Source organism: Bemisia tabaci, chromosome 7 (assembly GCF_918797505.1).
Source record: "Bemisia tabaci chromosome 7, PGI_BMITA_v3".
Lineage (NCBI taxonomy): Eukaryota > Metazoa > Arthropoda > Insecta > Hemiptera > Aleyrodidae > Bemisia > Bemisia tabaci.
In genome coordinates this window covers 47,769,161-47,790,143 of record NC_092799.1, presented here as the reverse complement: position 1 = coordinate 47,790,143, position 20,983 = coordinate 47,769,161, and the positions used below count along the sequence as shown (strand labels likewise).

Below are 20,983 nucleotides of genomic sequence, written 5' to 3'. Positions count from 1 at the left end.
GCTCTCTTATATCTTCTCGCCTTGCACAACAGTCCATGGAGTTGCATAATAAGTAGGCGTCAGGGACCATGGTCCAGCTAGGTCCAGCGAGACTCTAACAATTTCCTCTCTCTGTGCCAGTGTTATTCTTTTTCTGTTGTTCGCCGTCCTTGTTCACCGATCGGAAACTTGTGAAGTTATTTTCTGTTGATATTTGGTGATTATCTCTCAAATTAAATTATCCATAAAATAACGGTGCCCATGAGCTCTTGCGCTTAGCTCACTCTTTATTGCCAGGCGTCACCATGTTGATCGTGAAGGTAAGTTTGTCCAGTTTGAGGTTATTGCATCACATTTCCTAATTTCCTAATTTAAACCGCAATTCAATCATTTGCGTCTCATTCACTGATTCACATACCGAAACTCGCTTCCACAACAACTATCTCTTTTACCAAGAGGTAGAACAATTTTTCAGTCTCCAACTTGAGGAAGCATATCCTAAATCTACGTTCTGGAGTTGGTCCATGGCTCTGTGACGAACCCTGCTGGCAGCGACGTAGGCCCCTTTTAGCGTAAACTTTCTTAATTTAAACATTTCCTCCTATCCCATCTTGTGCACCATATGCCCAGTGAACCCTTTTTTGACTAAGCTTTCATTTCTTGTTATTGTAAGAGTTAGCACCAGGGCTCTTGATATAAAACAGGCCAATGCTTTACATTGGAACTTGTAGTGGGATGCCTTAAGGAGCGTCCAGACAGCCTGCTGGGCTCCATGGTAGGCTCTGTTATGAGCACGAAATTTTTCCCCAAATCGGCACAAGCAGCTCACTCTGATAGCACCAATATTATGAAGCCTGCTGTGCAGCCTGACAGGCCGATTTGAACGCGCCTTCAGAGCTCGCTCACTGCACGTCGAGACACATATCAAGTAACGTTTTTGTTACGACTCATCAATAGTGCTATCTGATTGCATGTATCAACATGTTGAGTGGTGCTGATTCAGAGCTAATTGGAGATTAACATTGGCCTCAATTTATTATGAGTGAGCAGCAAGCTCTACAAAGTTGTAAGATAGTAGCAATGAGGTTCTGTCACTCATTGCATTCTGTTTATAATTAAGATAGTCCATGGAATTTCTCAAGCAAAAACAAGGTAACTATACCTCTGGATGAGGGTTGTACTAAACAGTCCTGCAAGTTAAATGGTCCTGTTTTGTCATAGAGCTGTATGCAAGCCACTTAATGTAGATTTAAGGTATGCATTTCAAAATTGGTCCATGACAGTATATGAAAAAGGATGGTTTGATGGTCAATTTGCTACCACTGTCAAAATCCTTATATTTATACTTCCTCTTTGAGAAATTAGTCGGAGCAGTTGTGTAATTGGGTCCTTCTAAAATAAATGCGTAAGATAAGAAACTGGCTCTTTAAAGTGCAATCAAAGCCTGGCGTGGAGCCGAAGCCATCAAATACTACTGCAGCTTCTGCCTTAAGAGATTAATAGGTCAGAAGTCACTATCTATCTGATAATTACGCAAACTCTCAAACCCTCTGTAAGATTGAACCTTATATCTTGATTGTGGTTTCAGTCAAGCGGAAGCATAGAAGGCAGGAAAAATGAAGATGATGAGAAGGACATCCTCTCATATTCAGAGAAGCTGTTCGGGATGCACAATGTAAGTTGGAATTCTTTTCTCTTCAATGCATTCTTATTCACTTGTACATTCCACTTCAAGTACGAGCACAATGTTAAAGCCAAACCTAGAAGACTAAAAACAGCCAATTTTAACTATAGTGATGATGTTATGCTGGTTTCAATTTTTAAATTTCATCTCTCAGTGACATCGCTTCAGATAAGTCGGCGGTTGTTTACTCCCGGTTTGCAAGCAACAGCCTGCCACCGCCCATCAGTGATGGAGGACTGACTCAGCGGTAGCCAAACAGGTTTACCATGAAATACCAAAATGAATGATCCCTCTAGCTCTAATTTTCCTTTTTCTTGTATGATTTAAATCATGTGAAAGCACTTATTTTGCCCTTTTCTTTGACTGAAGAGAGAGCAAGGTCTTGCTGAAGCCAGAGGGACCACTAATTATGATGTTCGAGAAGGAAATTAATTGAAAAATTGACAATTAAGAATTGGCAGAACCTTGTAGTGTAAAAGTATCAACTTTACTTTTGCAGGGAGATATTGACGTCCAGCCAACAGAAGTGATCAGCAAAGAACACGCTTACTCGAAACCATGGAACTGGTGTTTAGAGAAGTCATTTGCAAAACCGACCAAAACACTTTTCTTCAGCAAGCCAGTCAAGAATGAAACAAATGGAACCTCTTGTGATGAAGAGATTGATGTAGTTAATGGCTGTGATGATGTGAAGTCAAATTATGGTTATGATCTTGACAAGGCGTATGCTGTGATGCGGGAGATTGAAAATCATTGCAATTTCACTCGGCCCACGGACAATGATGATGAATGGGAAGAGCATATACCCAAGTAAGTGTTTGTTTCACTGAGAAAAGGAAGATAAAATTCAACTGCAGTGTAAAAAATCGGATATGAGGAGTAGCTCAATGTGACAAACCTTTTTTGAGTGAAAGAGTGTATTTTTCCAAGACGTCTGACCAGAATTGGTCAATTGTGGTAATAACTTGTTGAGATAGCCTCTGAGAAAAGCCTGAGGTTCCCAAATGCATAAATTTGACGAAATTGCATTTAAAGTTTTTCTGCTGGATGAAAAGATTTAGATAATATTCTCTCAACTAGGTAGTGTTCTTCAGTAGAAGTTTTTCTCCTTGATTTGGAAGTAGGAAGAGCATGTTCAATGAAGAAACATTATTACAGGCCAACACCAAATGTTTTTGTTTTAAAGATTCTTTTCACTCGGAAATGTTTTTCATTGGTTTCCACAAAATATGTGTGAAGGGCCTCAGAATTTTAAAGTCAGATACTACACAATTAGTTTCATTCAGCGTTTGGAATTCATTGTTTGATACTTGTATTGTTTTTTGTTTTCAGAGTTGGGTGGACTTATATACAGTATCGGTTGTTTTCAAGAGTGTTACCAATCTTGAATTTTGATCTGAATGCAAGGTTGGCTTACACAGGAAGTAAAAATGAGCCTGTCTTGAGAAGACTCTCTGTAGACAAGACTGCCCGAAAATTTCGAGAACTTCTATGCTCAACACAATGGGACTTGCGGCTGATTCAGTGGCTCCATGGTGTTCTTATTGACTACCTGCCCTCCTTTTACTTAGCTGTGTATATAGATATTTTACAGGTACAACAGCTCATTTTAAAGAATTGCCAAGAAAAGTTCCGTGTAAATCTTATGAGCTCTAAGGGAAAAATTTACACTCACCTTTTAGAAGTACGGCACGAAAGAATCAGCAAAAAGACATGTCACCTTCTTCATCATGTTTCTTGTTTTAAGTTTTACGTGTTACTCCTTTCAGTTTTCAAAAATTCATACAAAGAAATGATGGAAGTAATGAAAAACACTTTTTCAACTCTCTGAGTTTGTGTGCTTTCAACAAAGACAGCCGTAATAATTTACAAGAATTCTACACCATCTATTAGAGTGAGTCCTTGAAATAGAAGCGTTGATGGGCTGAGTTTTAGTTCAAGATATGAGGAAATTTGAGTTCAGAAGTTTATCTAACTTTGCTGTGAATTTAATCTATCAATTTGTTTGGATTTGTACACCAGTCATTTTATTTTAACAACATAGGCAAGCTTTTTCTGATTAAAATATTTTTTCCTGATGTTCCAGACTTTAAGAAGAAAAATACCTCAGTTGATTGACAGAATGATGAATACAGCTGGTGCATCTGGTCGCTTTGGCCCCACCAGTGTTGAAGGCCTGAGTAATCTTCTGAAACGTACATGGGATCCTGTAGCTCCAAGCTTACCAGCGTTTAAACCGGTATGTTCAATTTTTTTAAGTGGTATCCCTCAGTAGATTAATTAATTCAGCTATTTGCAAATAAAGCTATTTACTCCTCCAACTGGTCCAGTGGTGTACTTAACTCCGCCCTGCTCAGTTCTCATTTGAAACCATCTACTACTCTCAGAACATCATTTTCTGGGAGCAGTAGTGCATCCTCATGCAAAATGGTGAGTCACATTTCATGCGTTCAGTGCGATCAAATGGCAATGGGTGCATCGTCTTTTGCTCAGTTGACTCTGAGGAAAACTTAGCTCAAGGTTCGATGGCAAAAATGTTTCGTCTCTTTGATGGTAGAATGGAAATAACCCAATAGGGGGGAGGGGGAGAGTTTTAACCTGACCCGTTAGCAAAGTTTTACCAATGTTTTTTTAGTCAGAATTACCATATTTTCCTGCGTATTGCACACACCTCTTTTTATAAATTTCGGCTCTCAAATCGAGGGTGCATATGATACATGGATATGGCCCCAAGATAAGTTGCCCCCGTTTTTTTTTTTTTTTTTTTGAAAAGATCCCAAAATTTGAGGTTAGTATGATACGCAGGTAAGTGTGGTATAGTTAAATACTTGATACATTATTATTGACTAAAATCACACAAGTAAGAATAATTGCTGATACATTCCCTGATTCTTCAGGCAGTAAGTTATTACGTTATCAGGCTCTATGCTTCAGATTGCAAGCTTTTCTTACTAGATGTGCAGTAATTGAAGACATTCCTCTCAATGTAAAAAGTGCTTCTCTTGAAGTAAGCACTTAGAAAATGCATCCAGGGTTAATTTGGAATCTAGATTGATTCCGTAGTAATCTCTATTAGCTTCCCCCTTTTGTGTCGTACACTGAGAGCCCTTTTTTCTAGCATATTTTTTCCTCACTCTCCAGTCTCAGTATCTCTAATATTAAAGAAAAACCTAAATTAATCATCTTATAAATTTGAATGATGAGAAAGTTGCTTGAATCAATGTTAAATTTTCATTTGCAGCGAAAATTACCTGGAGATGCACTGCTGGTAATGGTGCCTAGCAGTCCTGGCGATTGGTTAGCTCCACACTCCAGAGCTCAACAGTGGATGACAAGTCTCTCAGACTTGAGCACTGTTATCACTGTCATGACTACTCCAAGTAAGCATTCAGAATCCGTTAGTAATTTAGCATCTTATTCTTTAAAGAATACCTTCAATGTGAAGCTACAACCTATCTTTTATGGTCATCATAATTGAAATTATTGCTAATAATATTTTTTCTTAGCTACCTTTGATTTGGAATATTATTCCTTTAAAATTTGTCTTACAATTATCTTAGTTTTTAAATTGAAAGGTTGAAATTCAGAAAAATTATCTGAAATAATGAATGAAAAGGAATTAAGAGTAAAACTTTGCCGTGAATTTTTTTTGTATCTTTGTTGTGATTGAAGATGATTGTCTGAACATCGAGAAAATTATGAGAAGACCTTAAACAAGTAAAAACAAACAGTTCATGCTAATCGCACTCTTCTGACATATCGCAAATATTCCAAAGAGATTTGATCATGTCCATATTCGGAATCGTCTAATTTGATACTCTTGATTTTAGATCCACAACAAGAATCGGTGAACATGATGTCTTGTCTGGATCATATGTTAGCTGCAACTCGTTCAAAATTGTCTGAGTTGCGGACAGATTATCCTGGACGGCCTATCATATTAGTTGGTCTTCACACAGGAGCAGCTCTAGCTCTACAGGTATGCATTTTAAGCATTCAGTCTTTGCACTAGTTTTTTAAGTAGCTTTTTATTTGTATATGGAACTCGAAGACAACCAAAATCTTAAATTTGAGGGATTTTCTATTTGCTTTCGGTATGTTTTTAATCTTGAACAGATGCTACAGAAACAAAATTATCTTCTCCTCTACTTTCTTTCATCAGTAGTCTCAAAAAATTAAGAAGGAATGGGTTAGTTGCACTCACTTTGTTTAATTCATTTTTAAAAGGATGGAGTGGACTGAGCTTGTAGGAATTTTTACCGATATTTTTAATCTCCAAATTGCATAGGAACCCAGTTTTAAAAATTCCAAAAATGGGACCCATTTGAACCTACATTTTTGGCTGCCACTGATGACGTAGCCAAGCAGGTGGAACGGTGTTGGTTGATTAGCTGAACTCAAATTCAGGCATTGCCTTGCTATGCCAACTCACCTGTCCGCTTTTGATTTGACCTGTCCTCAAAAAAAAACTGCACAACCTCCGACTGCAAAAATTCCTTGCCACTGATTCCTTGTACAGTTCTCCGAAATAGTAAATTCGTGGAAAGAATTGTCGATGCAAAACAAAATGTCGGTAAATTGTCAAAATATACATTTGTGAAATTCGAAGCCAGTTTTTTTGAAGATATTACAAAGAAGCAATTTGTTTTAATCCTGCCCTTTTCATTTCATTTTTGGTATACTCTCTCTTTTGCCAAGAGCTTCATTGAGTTGAAGAATGCAGGTCTCCAGATTTCCAGTTTCCTTTTCTGAATAATCTGATTTTTTTTTCTAGGTAGCATTGTTTGAAAATGTTGCTGCAACCGTTTGTCTTGGGTTCCCTGTAAATACAGTTGAAGGCAGGAGAGGAACTCCGGATGATGCCATTTTAGATCTCAAATCACCAGTCTTCTTTGTCTCTGGAGCACTGTCCGTCACAGCTTCGTAAGTAGTCGATTTTTCAAACTCCTTTGCCTCCTCCTATTTTCAAGCATGTATCATAACAAAGAATTAAGTAAACAGTGAACTAGAAATCCTCAGGAAATAGTAAGGAACATCACATCAAATGTTATTGAAATTTAGCGGGCACCAAATTTTTTGGTATTGTTTGCATAATCCTTCAAGTTCTCAGTGAAAAGATAGTTTTTCAGGTTTTTTTAATCTCTATGAAATCATAATCTGCTTCTACCAGAGAATGGACTTTTTCAGTAAGCCGAACTTTGCCTGACAAGTTAGGTTTAAATTGCAGATTTAGCTTAAGTGTTTTGCCTTTAGTTTTATCCCGGGCAGAAAGTTAGAATTGACTGATTCTAAAGTCAATTTGGTAAGTGATGTTATCTCTTTTATCAGCATATATTGACAGCACGTTTTCAACCTGTGGAAGTGTACCTCCATTTTATCACATTTAAATTGATCCTTACCTCACTAAATGAGCAATCTGGGATTTTGCGCGAATGTGAGGAGGACAGTTCTAACATTTTTGTATGCACACTCTCATTTTCAAACTGGAGGGCTTGGCACAGTACTCTCATATTTTTCCTCAGTCTGAGCCCTTGGTAGACAAATTTCAAATACCTCCCAAGATTTTTTAAAGTTTGTCATCACACGTTTAACGAAAATCGCAATCGAGTCTGAATTCCTTCCCCTTTTAGTCTTACATCTTGAACGTTTAACATCGCTGAGGGAGGCAAATTTGACACAACTATTGAAAATCTAACTTGCTTTTGTCATTCATTTAATTTCCACAATAGGCCAGAAGAAATGGAAGAATTGAGATGGAACTTACGAACACCAACAGGATTGCTAATTGTTGGCGGAGCGGATGACCATCTCTGCGTTAGTGACAGTCTGTGTGTATCTGAGGGCATCACCCAAAGCATGGTCGACCGTTGTATCTTGGTAATTACTGTTCTTTTTCCTCATCTCTTACTTTTTCATGCCTTACATTTATTTTTTGAACAGTTCCGCAGAGGTTTCTGTGTTATTTAAAAGTAATGAAGTTGTCTCAGAAACACCTTAAAAATGGCTTGTTCGGTCCAACATTTCGAAGTTGAATTTAGTGATACAACCCATTCATTGTTGCACAATTTCACTTTTTCTCTTTCCATTCATGAAGTTTCCTGTTTCTCAGTTAGCAAAAGTCTAAAGCATTTTTGTGGCTTTTTCACATAACCATTTGCTTATCCATGATCCTCGTTAAATAACTCCTTTATGTTTATTTTCTCATTTATACATATTTTTAGTGTATTCTTCTCTAAGAGCATTTTTAAAAGAGTACCGATCTGAGACCAAAGATTACGAATATGATAGCCCTTCAAATTCTTCTTCCCATGATATATCAATGACCAAAATACAAAACTATGTATTTCCAATGCAATGCGTCAAAATTTCCCCTCCTAGTTTACTTTTTGGAAAAGAAACAATCCAATTTTATAGCGTTAAATTTATACAGAATATTCTGCTAATAGGAAAGAAGAATCAAAGTAGTTTTTAAGAAATTAATTACATCAACAAAATCAGGTATGACAAGAAGTCTGCAACGTTGCCAACAGAGACATGTGGTTTTACACTTCAGCCTTCCATTTATGACATATAATTGACATTATACTCTCTCATATTAATACTCAATTTTATTACCTGGCCTGTTACAGTTATCCTCTCAATACTCTTGTCATCTTAACAATGTCATTCAAACTAAATTATCTTCAATTTAATTTTTAGATGTCTGTTTATTTCTTCAACAAAATTTGCAAGTCAATGGCTCCTAATTTTTTTCTCTTTGTGATGTCTTCAGGATGAAATTGGTGAATTCCTTGGCAACACTTTAGTCTCTCCCCACACAGTTCCTCCATTCAGGCCACCACCAACACGGACGTCAAGCATTACAAATGACTCGCCAGTCCTCAGGCGCTCCCTCAAATCTGAGCGCAAACAGAAAATTATCGATACCAATTTTGAACCCAAGAAAACCTCTCCAGGTATAGTTTGCTCTCAACTTTGCATCTTCATTATAATCCACTAATTATTTCTTTCAAATACCCTTCATTTATCAAATAATTAAAATATCAACACATTTGGTGAGAGTAAAAAATACTAAAAACAGTTTGATCTCTCTGGTAGGGAAGTGAATAGAAATCAAGTTGATCTTTGTCACTTTAAAGGAAACTGAATATCATCTCAACTGACTTTTTGGGGTCTTCTTTTCGCAGCAGTCATACGCTTAACTCATGAGCTAATCAAGCTCTAGAGGTTGCTCTTTGTATTTTGAGACAAATGTCAATCTTTAATTAGCACTACTCAAAAGGTTAATACATGCAATTAGATGGCATCATTGATGAGTGGTGAGATAAATAAAACTTGATTTTTGTCTCAACATACAATGAGCAAAACTGAGTGTAGACTTCTCGCTTCGCACACAAGTATTGGCCTTATTTTATAAGTTTATATCTACTCTATTCATCAATATGTAATTTCATCTTTAGAACAAATGTAGTGCTGAAAAAAGAAAAGAGAATCCCTTGTATTGAAAGACTCTTACTACCGTAGTCGAATTTCCGTGAGTGGGTTTGATTAAGTTTTTGCTTTAACTGCCAAACTCCATTACGGCAAAACATAATTCCCTTGGGTGATGGTGCACCTACAACATTAGGTTTTCATTCTGGCAACATGGATGACCACCTTCCAAATTTTCCTCCGATATGAGTTGAAAAGTGGACGGATGCAAACGTTGGCCAAAATTCATCAAGCACTGACAGCAGATTGTTTTCTCCGTTGGATTGTAATCTTGCCGATGTGGTTTCACTCGTAGACATTCGCCTTATGAGTTTTCCCTAATACTTTTTATTTTCTGTGATACAGTAAAAGATGTTGAAACATCTTTCAATCTATCAGGTTTTTAGTAATAAACTGTTTTACTCAAATTTCAGTTCCCCCCAAGAAACCTAGATTGTTGCCACCAAAACTAACTCCGATGCAACTGAGCCAACTGCTTGAAAGTAGTAGACAGTCATCGACAACAATGGTGAACAAAAAGATAACAGCAAAAGTACTAAGCGATCCTGACATAGAAATAGTAAGTCTTCCTTTACTTCTTTCAGTGTAATTATTTGTCAGTGCCTTTGGTATGAATATTCATGAATTGCCTAGGTAGTGCCAATAAGAAATTCATTCGCTTAATTTCAGATAGCATCAGAAAATCTGCCTCTTCCTCTCTGCACGGAAACCTAACATATGCATCAATCGCAAGTCAAGTTTACTGTACTTGATTCCGGTTGATTTCAGTTGAGCTCAGAAAGTCAGGAAAATTAGTTCCAATTAAATTCACTCTCCTTGTGTTGATAATAAGACTCCAATTTTTCAGGAGGTACAAATAGGGTGCTTACTGGCTAGAAGATTGAACTAACTTTTTAAGAGCGGTCAGGAAATACTGTGAAAGTAGAGAAATTTCGCCGAAAGGTCCAGCATTTTTCGTTTCATGACACAAGTGTTTTTTAAAGACAGCCTGAAAAGTACGCAATCCCTCGTGCATTGATTACCTATTTTTGCAATATTTGCCCGCTAGATCACCATTGTACAGCCTATTGATCTTCAGGCCACCAATGAGCTTCAAATTTCGTGGTTACATCATTTTTCCCCGATTTGTGAGAGAACTTTTTTTCAAGGCACTGTAATAGTATTGATTTTTCTGTTGAGGAGGTGATGAATTTTTAGATTATACTAATGACATTATTTTTATTTGTGTCATTCAACCAATTTTATTTGTGAACACGTATCTTGTTGATGGGTTGATTTTTGACTTCCTATTTTGTGAGTTGTGGAATTTTGAAGAGAAAACAAACTGCGTAGTTCTTTAATCAGACAACATTTTGCAGTTGGGAACTAAAATTTCTGGCTCATCCGTAGCAACACTTAGGGCCATAGGGAAATTAATGGTACCTACATAAGATGTTTCCAAACTAAGCTAGAAATTTTAATTCCTGATTGCAAAATGTGGTCGAATTCATGTCTTGTCCAGAAATTCATTTCTTTGCAATCTCATCTACAAATCTAAGTATCTATAGCCGGCATTGCTGATATTTTTTTGGCGAGTTAATAAAATATGTTAACTATCAGGAGGAAAAGAAATGTTCGTAGGTGACCTACCTATAGCATTATTTGTAAAAATCGATAGAATCATAATGAGTTTTCTACAGCTGTTCCAGGAAGGAAATGAAAATAGCAACAGCAGCAACAGTGTCAGTCCAGGAAGCAACACAACCACTAGTATTACACCTCAGGCAACCCTCTCTCTGTCAGATTCAATATCTCGTTCCCGAATGAATTTGATGACAGTGCACAGAGCTCCTGCTGTCACAAAGCATACTGATCCCATCACAGGAGCAACTTCATCTATTACGCATCGAACAGGTACCTCATAGTGACTTGGTAGAAATGCCCTCTTTGGCAGCAGAAAAATATTAATGTGAGCTAATGTTCAGAGGGGTGCAAAATCTTCTTGCAACTGGTGTGCCATTATCGGTTGCGTGGGAAATTAGGAAGGCTAACACATGTGAAAACTTTGCATTTTCTGCAGAATGAGATGAATTGCAAAATGCAGTGGAGATCGTGTAATTTTTTCTTAAGTTGTACACAAGGAGCATAAGCCAAAGATTATCTTTTTTAAATCTTTGAAAGAAAACGAGTTTTCCAAATAGGGAGGCTGAGAACTTTCTTTCTCTCGGGAGGTGTGCGAGCTACCAAAGAATTACATCAATATCTTTGAAATGTAATTTGTAAAATTCCCCTCACTCCCATACTCTTATCATTAGTCAATCAAAGTTCTTTAAGTGGCACAAACATTTTGGATATAAAAATTCATGTCACAGAAGAAACACAGAAAAAGAGAGCACCAACTCGCACTGCATGAATGATCAAAAAAGGTATGAAATCAAATAGAAAACATGTCTTCTTGTGAAACAAAATTAGAATTTATGTATCCAGAGTTCCTGTTCATGTTCCTGAGAATGTTATTGACATGATCCGTAAAACTTTCAGTCCAGACTTACAAAATGTGTGCTAAAGAGCTTGATGCAAAAACGGCTTTTTTCGCCCCCCTCTGGAAGTTCTTCAGACTTTGTCTATTGATTACTCATACTTGAGCGCTTCTTTTCCCAAATTTTCAGACCCCAAAAAAATTTTGGGGGGGGAGCTAGGGGGGGTGGAAGTCAAAACCTGTGAACCTCGATATCTCTTGAACAAAGAAAGATATCGAGGTCCGGTTTGGACGAAAAATCGTCTAAAATTGCATACTTTAAGATTCTAAAGGTCGAAATCCCGATATCACATTTTTAAGTCAACATATGTGCTTTTTTCCAGTTTTTAGGTCTAGAAAATTTATTTTAAACGAAAAATTTGCAAAGATCTCAATTTTTTATTTGAACCAAAACCAGTTTTTTAAATTGTTCGTCTTTTTCCGCATCCAACGAGTGGTCCATTAAGCTGGGGAACCAAACGGTTCCGGAGTTATGATCGATTGAAGTTTCCGCTCAACGCGCGCCGACCGATTTTCCCGCGCAAAAAAGTCGGATTTGACTGTTATTAGATCAGATTGAATGTTCAAACAGAGCAAAATGCTTTATTAGGGACTCTTGAGGGTCGCTGAGTTCAGAAATTCACGATACTTCCAAAAAATTCACGTTTTTAAAATTGCAGCTTCGGACAGGACCACTGAGCAGCCGGTCGGCGCTCAGTGGGCCTCTAAAATAGCGCTGCGGAGCTGTAAATTTAAAAACGTGAATTTTTTGGAAGTATCGGTAATTTCTGAACTCAGCGACCCTCAAGAGTCCCTAATAAAGCATTTTGCTCAGTTTGAACATTCAATCTGATCTAATAACAGTCAAATCCGACTTTTTTGCGCAGGAAAATCGGTCGGCGCGCGTTGAGCGGAAACTTCAACCGATCATAACTCCGGAACCGTTTGGTTCCCCAGCTTAATGGACCACTCGTTGGATGCGGAAAAAGACGAACAATTTAAAAAACTGGTTTTGGTTCAAATAAAAAATTGAGATCTTTGCAAATTTTTCGTTTAAAATAAATTTTCTAGACCTAAAAACTGGAAAAAAGCACATATGTTGACTTAAAAATGTGATATCGGGATTTCGACCTTTAGAATCTTAAAGTATGCAATTTTAGACGATTTTTCGTCCAAACCGGACCTCGATATCTTTCTTTGTTCAAGAGATATCGAGGTTCACAGGTTTTGACCTCCACCCCCCCTAGCTCCCCTCCAAAATTTTTTGGGGGTCTGAAAATTTGGGAAAAGAAGCGCTCAAGTATGAGTAATCAATAGACAAAGTCTGAAGAACTTCCAGAGGGGGGCGAAAAAAGCCGTTTTTGCATCAAGCTCTTTTATTTCATGCGAGTGTGATATCGTACCTATTTCAATTTTTTTCATTAATACCAAATTCTTCACGTTTTGGAAATCATTGATGTAACTGTCTTCTTGAACGATAAAATTCTTTAGCAAACTAATCATTCAGTAACTTTTCAATGCTGTTTTATAATTTCTGATCTTTCTTTTATTTTTTTAGTCTTGAAAACTGGTCGTTTAACACCAATATCTTCTTTCATACCAACCAAAAATGGGCCAACTCGTGTAATGCTGCCATCCAGAGGTAATTGTTCATCTATTCCCTTGCAATGTTGAAAGATTTTAGATTTCCTACAGGTCCATTTGGCTGTGGCATTAGTATAGCGCCCAAGAAATTAAAATTGAAAGTTTAATATTGGTCTGAAACTGCATTGAACTTTTACAATTTTCACTTCTTTTTCCTTGTTTCACTCTTAAGTAAGAGAGATATTCAGTCAAATTTTTAAAAAGTAATCTTTTTATAAGCGTCTCGTTTCGACTAAATTTTGCAATAAGGAACTGATTCATTCATAAAAACACACATCTGCATTGGGAAACCAATGGTCCAGACGTTGTTTCATGAAATGAACCAGAAATAGTATTTCCCAATTGCCAATTGTTGTACATTTGATATCAGAGTCAATCATGTAATGAGAGGTTGAAAATTCATTGAAAAAAGGTTTTAAACGAAAATAATGTTGGAAATGAAAGCTAACTAATGAGCAAGGTCGTCATCTTGCATTACTGATCGGAGTAAAAGTAACCTAATTTTAATGCCATTTCTTGTTTTGTTTTCCTCCAGTTTCCCACAGCAACGAAGTGACAAGTGAAGTAGTCTCGCCAACTAAAACTGTGACTTTGCTGGAAAACAATGTTTTAGAAGACCTGACACCTGACAAGATTCTTGACCTTCCCATCGAAATCGCCTGTGATGATTCTCCCATAGAAGTCACTCCTGTTTCGACACAGGTTCCTTTGTCGGTGGACAAAAGTGGTATGAAACTTGTCGTGAGAAAACCGCAACACCCACTTCCTCCACGCCCACCAAACTTGAAGTACTCCAAGATTTTCGTCACTCACAAGAGTGTAGATAAAGGGAAAACGCTGAAAACGAATCACACACCAATCAATCGTTGAAATCTGTACTCTGTGGTCATGCTTAGTTTTCCCGTACCTATCCAAAGCTGGAAGGGTTAGTAGATTTTTTAGTAAGCTTATTACCACTATTCGACTAGAAGCTCGAACTGAACAATCATGTCGGTCCAGTAGATCCTCTTATAATATGAATGTTGTTTCTCAGGAAATCGTATGATTTTGATCGTACTCTTGTAGGTTTTAGAGTATTTAATGGCTTATTCTAAGCAACATGATGTTTAGTAGAATATGCAGGGTGTCTTCAGGTCTGGAACAACGAAAATTGTCCGGGAATTTCTCTAGGTCTGGGAAATTAGGGAGTTAATAAAAAAGACAGGAAATTTGAAAAATTGAGAAGAAGAAAAACAAAACATTAGTGTCTCCCACACAATCGATAGGTGTCTTAGTCTGGTTTAGGGTAATGCTGTAAGTTACACCATGGATAGTGTCCAGAGGTATAATTTTCAGTGAGGAATTGCAATTTTAGGTCATTTAATGACTCATACCAGAAGACAAAAGGTTCACATGTCTTTGTCCCTTGCAGTGAAATTAATTCGAAAAATAATCCATCATTTTTAGTTCTTTGCATACAAATTCTCACTGTGAAAAGTCAGAATTTGGGCCAAGGAAAACCTGGAAAATCAGGGAATTTTTTCCTGCTAAGTCTGTAGACATCCTGAAAATGTTCAACTTTGCAAGTGCATTTCATCCTGAAATTAAATGATCTAACCTAGCTTGAGGCACCAAAAGAAAGCAAAAGGTATACTTTCTCAACTTTTCTTTAAGTTCACTCATGGTTGGAAGACAAATTTTACAAGGGAAAGCTTGTAATGAACCAAAATCAAAGTGACCATGTTCGATTCGTCAATAGATATTCCTTCTTTGAAAGCCATGGAACGTGTTACTCAGGAGGTTTCGAACAAAATCAGTGTAGTTACGTGTATTCACTAACATTTAGTAAAGTTTAGTGTTTTCAAAACCCTGTATCTTATAAAAAATAGTAAAGTTAAGAATATTCTTGTATTTTTTAAAGAGGCTGTGATAAATCTTCTTTTTTTTTAAGTCTCAAATACACAAAGTTTTCACTTTGTTTACTGCTTTTATATTGTTGTTTTTTTTTTTTCTTGAAAGTTTTGTTGCATATGTGAATGCAACTGTATTCAACATGCTTCCAAAAAGTAGAATTAAGCTTCCATTCTTCACTGTAAAGGATGTTTTTACCAGTAAGATGTTTTCGTACCCTTTTTAGCATCCCCCATTGAATTAATTCTTTTTTCTTTTCTATTAAATTATTCTTTAATAAAGTCAGACAGTTTTGACATGGAACAGATGTAGCTGTCCACCAATTTTGAAATCAGTAAGCTATCCTAGATAGCAGTTTGTGATTGTCATTTTCTTCTACCTTTCGACCGGGGACAGAGCCCTGTCTGTCTAGCCTCTACGTTAAGAATACTAATCATCTCTGGGGACAGAAGGCAGCTCTGTGCCCATCTCTTTGGAGGTCGCTTCTGACTGTAAGGTCGTTTTATCCTACAAAGTTTTTGCAAATTTCTATTTTCTTATGAGGTGAATAGGCCCATTTTAGTTCATGATCACCCCAAAAGTTTTCTCTCATCAGAAATTAAACACCTTGTCACCAGCTATTGCAAACTGATTCTTCAAGGAGCATTTTTCTCTTATCCAACTTTGAAACTCTTATCACTAATGCAAAAATTATTCCAGCACAAATGGATTAACAGAGACGTTCGATCTATAGGAGAATATTTTTTTACTAATTTTACCAAGTCAAGGCAAGGGGTAGGCGTATGCGCTGATGAGAATGTGCTATCTTACATTTTCATTGGAACTTAGAATTTTTTAACATACAACATGCCATTTATTTCGATCGACCACAGTAGAAAATATTTGTATCTGTAGTTGCTTTGCTCTTCCTCAGAAGAGTTAATGGCCCGTTGATATGACTGTTGGCTGTAATTGAGGCGTTAGGTGCAGGAAGGGCATTTCTTGGTTGCAGTGTTTCCGAATTACCACTGCTAATTCATGTTTTCGAGAGGAACCTATCGGATGAATTTTCTGCGATTTTTAGTTAGCATTTTAGGATCATAAAGAACATCCATTAAAAGTTATAATGAATTTTATGCATTTGCCTTAATTATAGTGGGTGAAACGTTAACGGAGATCTGGAGACACTACAACCAAGGAATGCCCTTTCTGCATCCAGCACTTCATTATCATAATATTCCTTTTTTGGGGATTTGCATGAGGGAGCTTCCCTTGCCTTTCTTTTACTCAGTTGTTTTGCCATTTTTAGCGAACTTTTTTTTTTTTTTTTTTTTTTTTTTTTGGTGGGGGGTCCTTTATAATTCCTTGAATTGATATCCAATGTAATTTTTTCTCAATGCCTATGTTCAATTTTCTCTGTGCTGCCCTACGTTTTTTTACTTATCCCAGTTCCTTTTGCCCTTTGATAAGTGCCTGTGTTGTTACTACTCTTCGAGGGACTTAGGAGAACTAGAAAAATTATTCCAAATTGGAATGAATACCTATGTTAAGTATGTTCCTCTGAGTTGTCGAGGAGAACTAGAAAATTTATTCCAAATTGGAATGTATACTTATGTCACGTATGTTTAGTCTTTATCGCTTATCATGATGAATTTGGGTAATAAAAATTGTCAAAATGAATCCAAAATTTAAACTTCTCTTTTTTATCACCCCCCCCCCCGCCCCCGCCCCCCCTCCTCCAATTTTTATCAAGTTTTCCCGCTCACCTGGTTAAACGCGTGCAAATCATCATCACAGCATTATTGCAACGCTATTTTTGAGACATGGCGTCATCACGTTTTTGCACACGTTTTACCGGATGGGTGAAACTACATACTAAACTTGTAAATTAATTCCTAGGACCCAGTTCCAGGGTTGCAATTTTTCATGAAAAATAAAATCTTGAAATTTCAGAAAAATATGAAAAATATTGGAAAATATTTCCCGAAATTAAATGCTAGATCATGAGAGGTGACTGTTTTTCGCCTTTAGATGTTTTATAGTGCGTGATGCATACCCAGCCCTCGGAGATATATTTCAAAAATTCGTGAAATTTCATGAAATTTTTCATCGAAATTTTCAATAATTCACACTTTTCATTTCACCCGTGCAACCAAGCCCAGTTCCACCAACTCTTGCTACAAAAAAAAAAAAAAAAAAAAAAAAAAAAATAAACAAACAAACAAACTAACTTTAAACACTGTTTCTGGAAATTGCAGAAACTGGAGGTGTAAGAACTCTGCCGTAATTGGCCAGCTGCCTTGTCGGTAGAGGTGTGCAATCGTGATTTTTTTATTTTGACTACAATGGAAGAAATTAACTGCGATTATGATTAGAACTAAATTTTGGGAAAAAAGTAAAAAATGATTAAATTTTGTCCTCCTCATTTTTTTGTGGCTTCTGCGACAAAGACGAAGCCAAAATAAAGGAATTCTAGAAGAAATTCGGAGACATTTGAAACTGATAATTTCTTCAATATTGTTTTTAAGGTTGACTCAAAGCCTTTTTTTTCGGAGAAAGATTCTTTTTGCGGCGTGAAACCGCTTTATCGCGAAACTTTCAATAAAACAAATCGTGATGGATCGAACTAAAATTTCGATTTTATCGAACGCGAGGATAACCGTTCATGTTGATGATCCTAGCATCTTTATCGTTAAAAAGTCGTAAGTTGCTTTGTAAGTATTGCGATTTTTCCGTTGAATATCGCTAGTGAGACAGTAGGGAACTGTTCTACAGGGTCTTCAAAAAGTTCAGCTCCCCCCCTGTAACTTTTGAACGGTTGCACCTAGCGAAATGAAATTTTTACAGTGTTCCTAGGTCAATAGGAACTACTTTTGGGCATACTCAAAATTTGGGGGCGGCGCCCCCGGGCTGCTGGGCGGACCCCAACTCAAAATTTTCAAATAGCAACCCCCATTTTTTATGGCATTTTCAGAAAGAAGATAAAAAAAGAAAATTTTTGAGCTATTGTGAAGATCTCTACGATTTTTTTTCGCCGAGATATTCGCGATCAAAGTTTAAAATAGGCCTATTTCCAAAAAATCGTGTGCGCCGACCGAAAAATCCTAGGCAACCAAACTTGTGCTTCAAATGTTCAGAATTACACGCACTTTCAAGAAAAATTGGAAATTTCGACTCTGAAGGTCGCAAAGTTACTTGATTGTGGGGGGGGGGGGGGGAGCGCGGCCCGCGGAGTAGCCGGAGGGGGCGGCCTGCGACCTTCAGAGTCGAAATTTCCAATTTTTCTTGAAAGTGCGTGTAATTCTGAACATTTGAAGCACAAGTTTGGTTGCCTAGGATTTTTCGGTCGGCGCACACGATTTTTTGGAAATAGGCCTATTTTAAACTTTGATCGCGAATATCTCGGCGAAAAAAAATCGTAGAGATCTTCACAATAGCTCAAAAATTTTCTTTTTTTATCCTCTTTCTGAAAATGCCATAAAAAATGGGGGTTGCTATTTGAAAATTTTGAGTTGGGGTCCGCCCAGCAGCCCGGGGCGCCGCCCCCAAATTTTGAGTATGCCCAAAAGTAGTTCCTATTGACCTAGGAACACTGTAAAAATTTCATTTCGCTAGGTGCAACCGTTCAAAAATTACAGGGGGGGAGCTGAACTTTTTGAAGACCCTGTATGACTTGTTGGGAGATCATCTTCGCCTCACCGGATGTATCATGCTCACAAAACCGAGCGGCGCGTGCAGAGAAAAGTGAATGCGAGCAGGGTTCTTGCGGTCCTAGAGGAAGGGGTAACAGACGCCCAGCCCAGACGTCTCTCTGTCTGAAATCGGGCGGCACGCGCTCATAACAATAATCAGTTCTCAAAGGAAAAGATAAGCCAACACGGAACAGGATACAGTCTGCACCTGTAGAGGTAGACACCCTTCCGCGCGCCAATCACAATCAGTGTTGATCGACAGAAGCCAATTCCACGCCCCCCACTCCACGCCGATCATGTCGTGCAGATCGGTCACTTTCGTTTTTCCGTTTTCGGCCAGTGTTCCCAGGCGTACGGATATTTCCGCGCCGCGCGGACATTCCCTATACCCGCGCGGACAGCGTACGGACAAAAACCTTATGGGAAAATTTTTCCCTATCTTATTTTGTCCGTACGCTCGCCCGGCCCTGTCCGTGCTCTGTTTATCGCTTTTCTTTGCAATATTTATTACTTTTGCGTAAGTTATTGATACAATGATGTTTAGTGTGAAAGCCGGGTATCGTTTGGGAACAAATTAGATACTTTTGCATTAATTATATTGTATTCTTATCAAAATTCAGTCATTTCATTTATGTCCGTGCGCCCGCCCGCCAGTCCGTGCATCTGTTAATCCGCTTTCTTTGTTATTACTTTTGCGTAAGTTATTGATACAATGATGTTTAGTATGAAAGCCGGGTATCGTTTGGGAACAAATTAGATACTTTTTGCATTAATTATATTGTATTCTTATCAAAATTCAGTCATTTCATTTATGTCCGTGCGCCCTCAACAAAACAACAAAACAGCCGGAGCCGGAACCCGGAAACGGAATTCACGGAACACGGACGGAGCACGGAGCGGCACGGATATACACGAGCCCACCCGGAGAGCGTACGGACATTTTAAGATAGGAGCACCTGGGAACACTGTTTTCGGCACTTTTCGGTTAGCAGTCGCTCGAGTTGGTCGTACCTAATGTCTCGCGTCCGGTCGTAGTGAATTCCACATGGCTGCAAGTAATTTGCCTTTTATGAAAGGCCTCTAAGACTTGTGAACTATTACAATCGTTTCTCGTTCTTTACCTAGTTGTAAAACAGCAATGCGCGATTTTTATATTGACGATTGTCTTAATCTCAGTGCAAGTTTCTATCGTTTCTTCGAAGATTGTGTGAACCTTACGACCAATTTGCACCCGGCAAGGGTGAAGGATCAAAGATTGCCGCGAACGTATCCTTCCTGTTTATCGTCTGATCGGTTGAAGTTATTCGGTTTCGCGTTATGCAAGTGAACTCCTCGCGAACATTCGTTCAAAGTTTCCGTGGACTGATTCGAATTCAATGAGGACCATTCTCGGAAATGGAGATACTCTAGATTCGGGAGTACCTATCGAAAACGGCGTGGACGTGCTTTTCCCCTCGTCGGTTGGAGTGATTTCGTTTCGCACTACGCAAGTGGCCCTCTCTCGATTTTGTGTCGAATGTTTTCGTGGACTTGATTTCGGATTCGACAATTTGTTGCCTTCTCACTCAAAAGAAAACCGCCAAGATCTAGGTCTTTCTTTTTTGCCATCCCCATTGTGTTCGGCTGAGTGACGAGAATTTGCCTGCTAGTGTTTCGTTCGAGTTGCATGGATAGCGTGGATTTTTGAACCTCCGAGTTTCTGCGTGTCCTTGCTCCAAGTTCAGACTTTTCTATTCGTCTCGCACTTTCGTTTCATCGGTTTCGGTTCTCTCGTAGTTCGTCTGATATGTGTCAACTTTTCGCGGCGGTTTCGAGGAATTCAACGATTCCTTTTGATGGTCGCGGACAGTTTCGGTTCTCGTGATTTCGGATCCGATTATACTTGTGTTTTCGCGTCGTGTGAAATCGTAATTCAGTGATCGTGCGTTTTGTGTGTCCTGTTTTTCATCTAGTGGGACGAGTCTCGGGCATAGCGTCGATGATTTTTCTGGAATATTCTTCCCAATTAAGCTATCTTCGTCAGGTTGATAAGGCTCTCCGGCCAGGTCTGAAAACATCAATTATTTATTCTATTCTGATTTCAATTCTGTCATAACATGTTGCGTTTCTCTACACTGATTGCCTCTT

At 38.0% G+C, this 20,983-nt stretch overlaps 2 protein-coding genes across 4 annotated transcripts in view; one reads left to right on the top strand and one right to left on the bottom strand.

The window, feature by feature from the left end:
- The window catches only part of LOC109036822 (uncharacterized), a 319,487-nt gene that overhangs the window by 195,986 nt on the left and 102,518 nt on the right, over positions 1-20,983 (bottom strand). The gene's annotated exons all lie outside the window — the stretch shown is intronic.
- Rcd1 (Reduction in Cnn dots 1) lies at positions 87-16,851 on the top strand. The gene is made up of 14 exons (XM_019057597.2): positions 87-299; positions 1,568-1,654; positions 2,163-2,473; positions 2,996-3,257; positions 3,750-3,902; positions 4,905-5,043; positions 5,494-5,642; positions 6,438-6,586; positions 7,393-7,540; positions 8,436-8,619; positions 9,568-9,713; positions 10,834-11,047; positions 13,210-13,293; positions 13,831-16,851. Exons 1-14 carry the CDS (start codon positions 285-287, stop codon positions 14,163-14,165), a joined length of 2,376 nt encoding a protein of 791 aa, XP_018913142.2. The 5' UTR covers positions 87-284; the 3' UTR covers positions 14,166-16,851.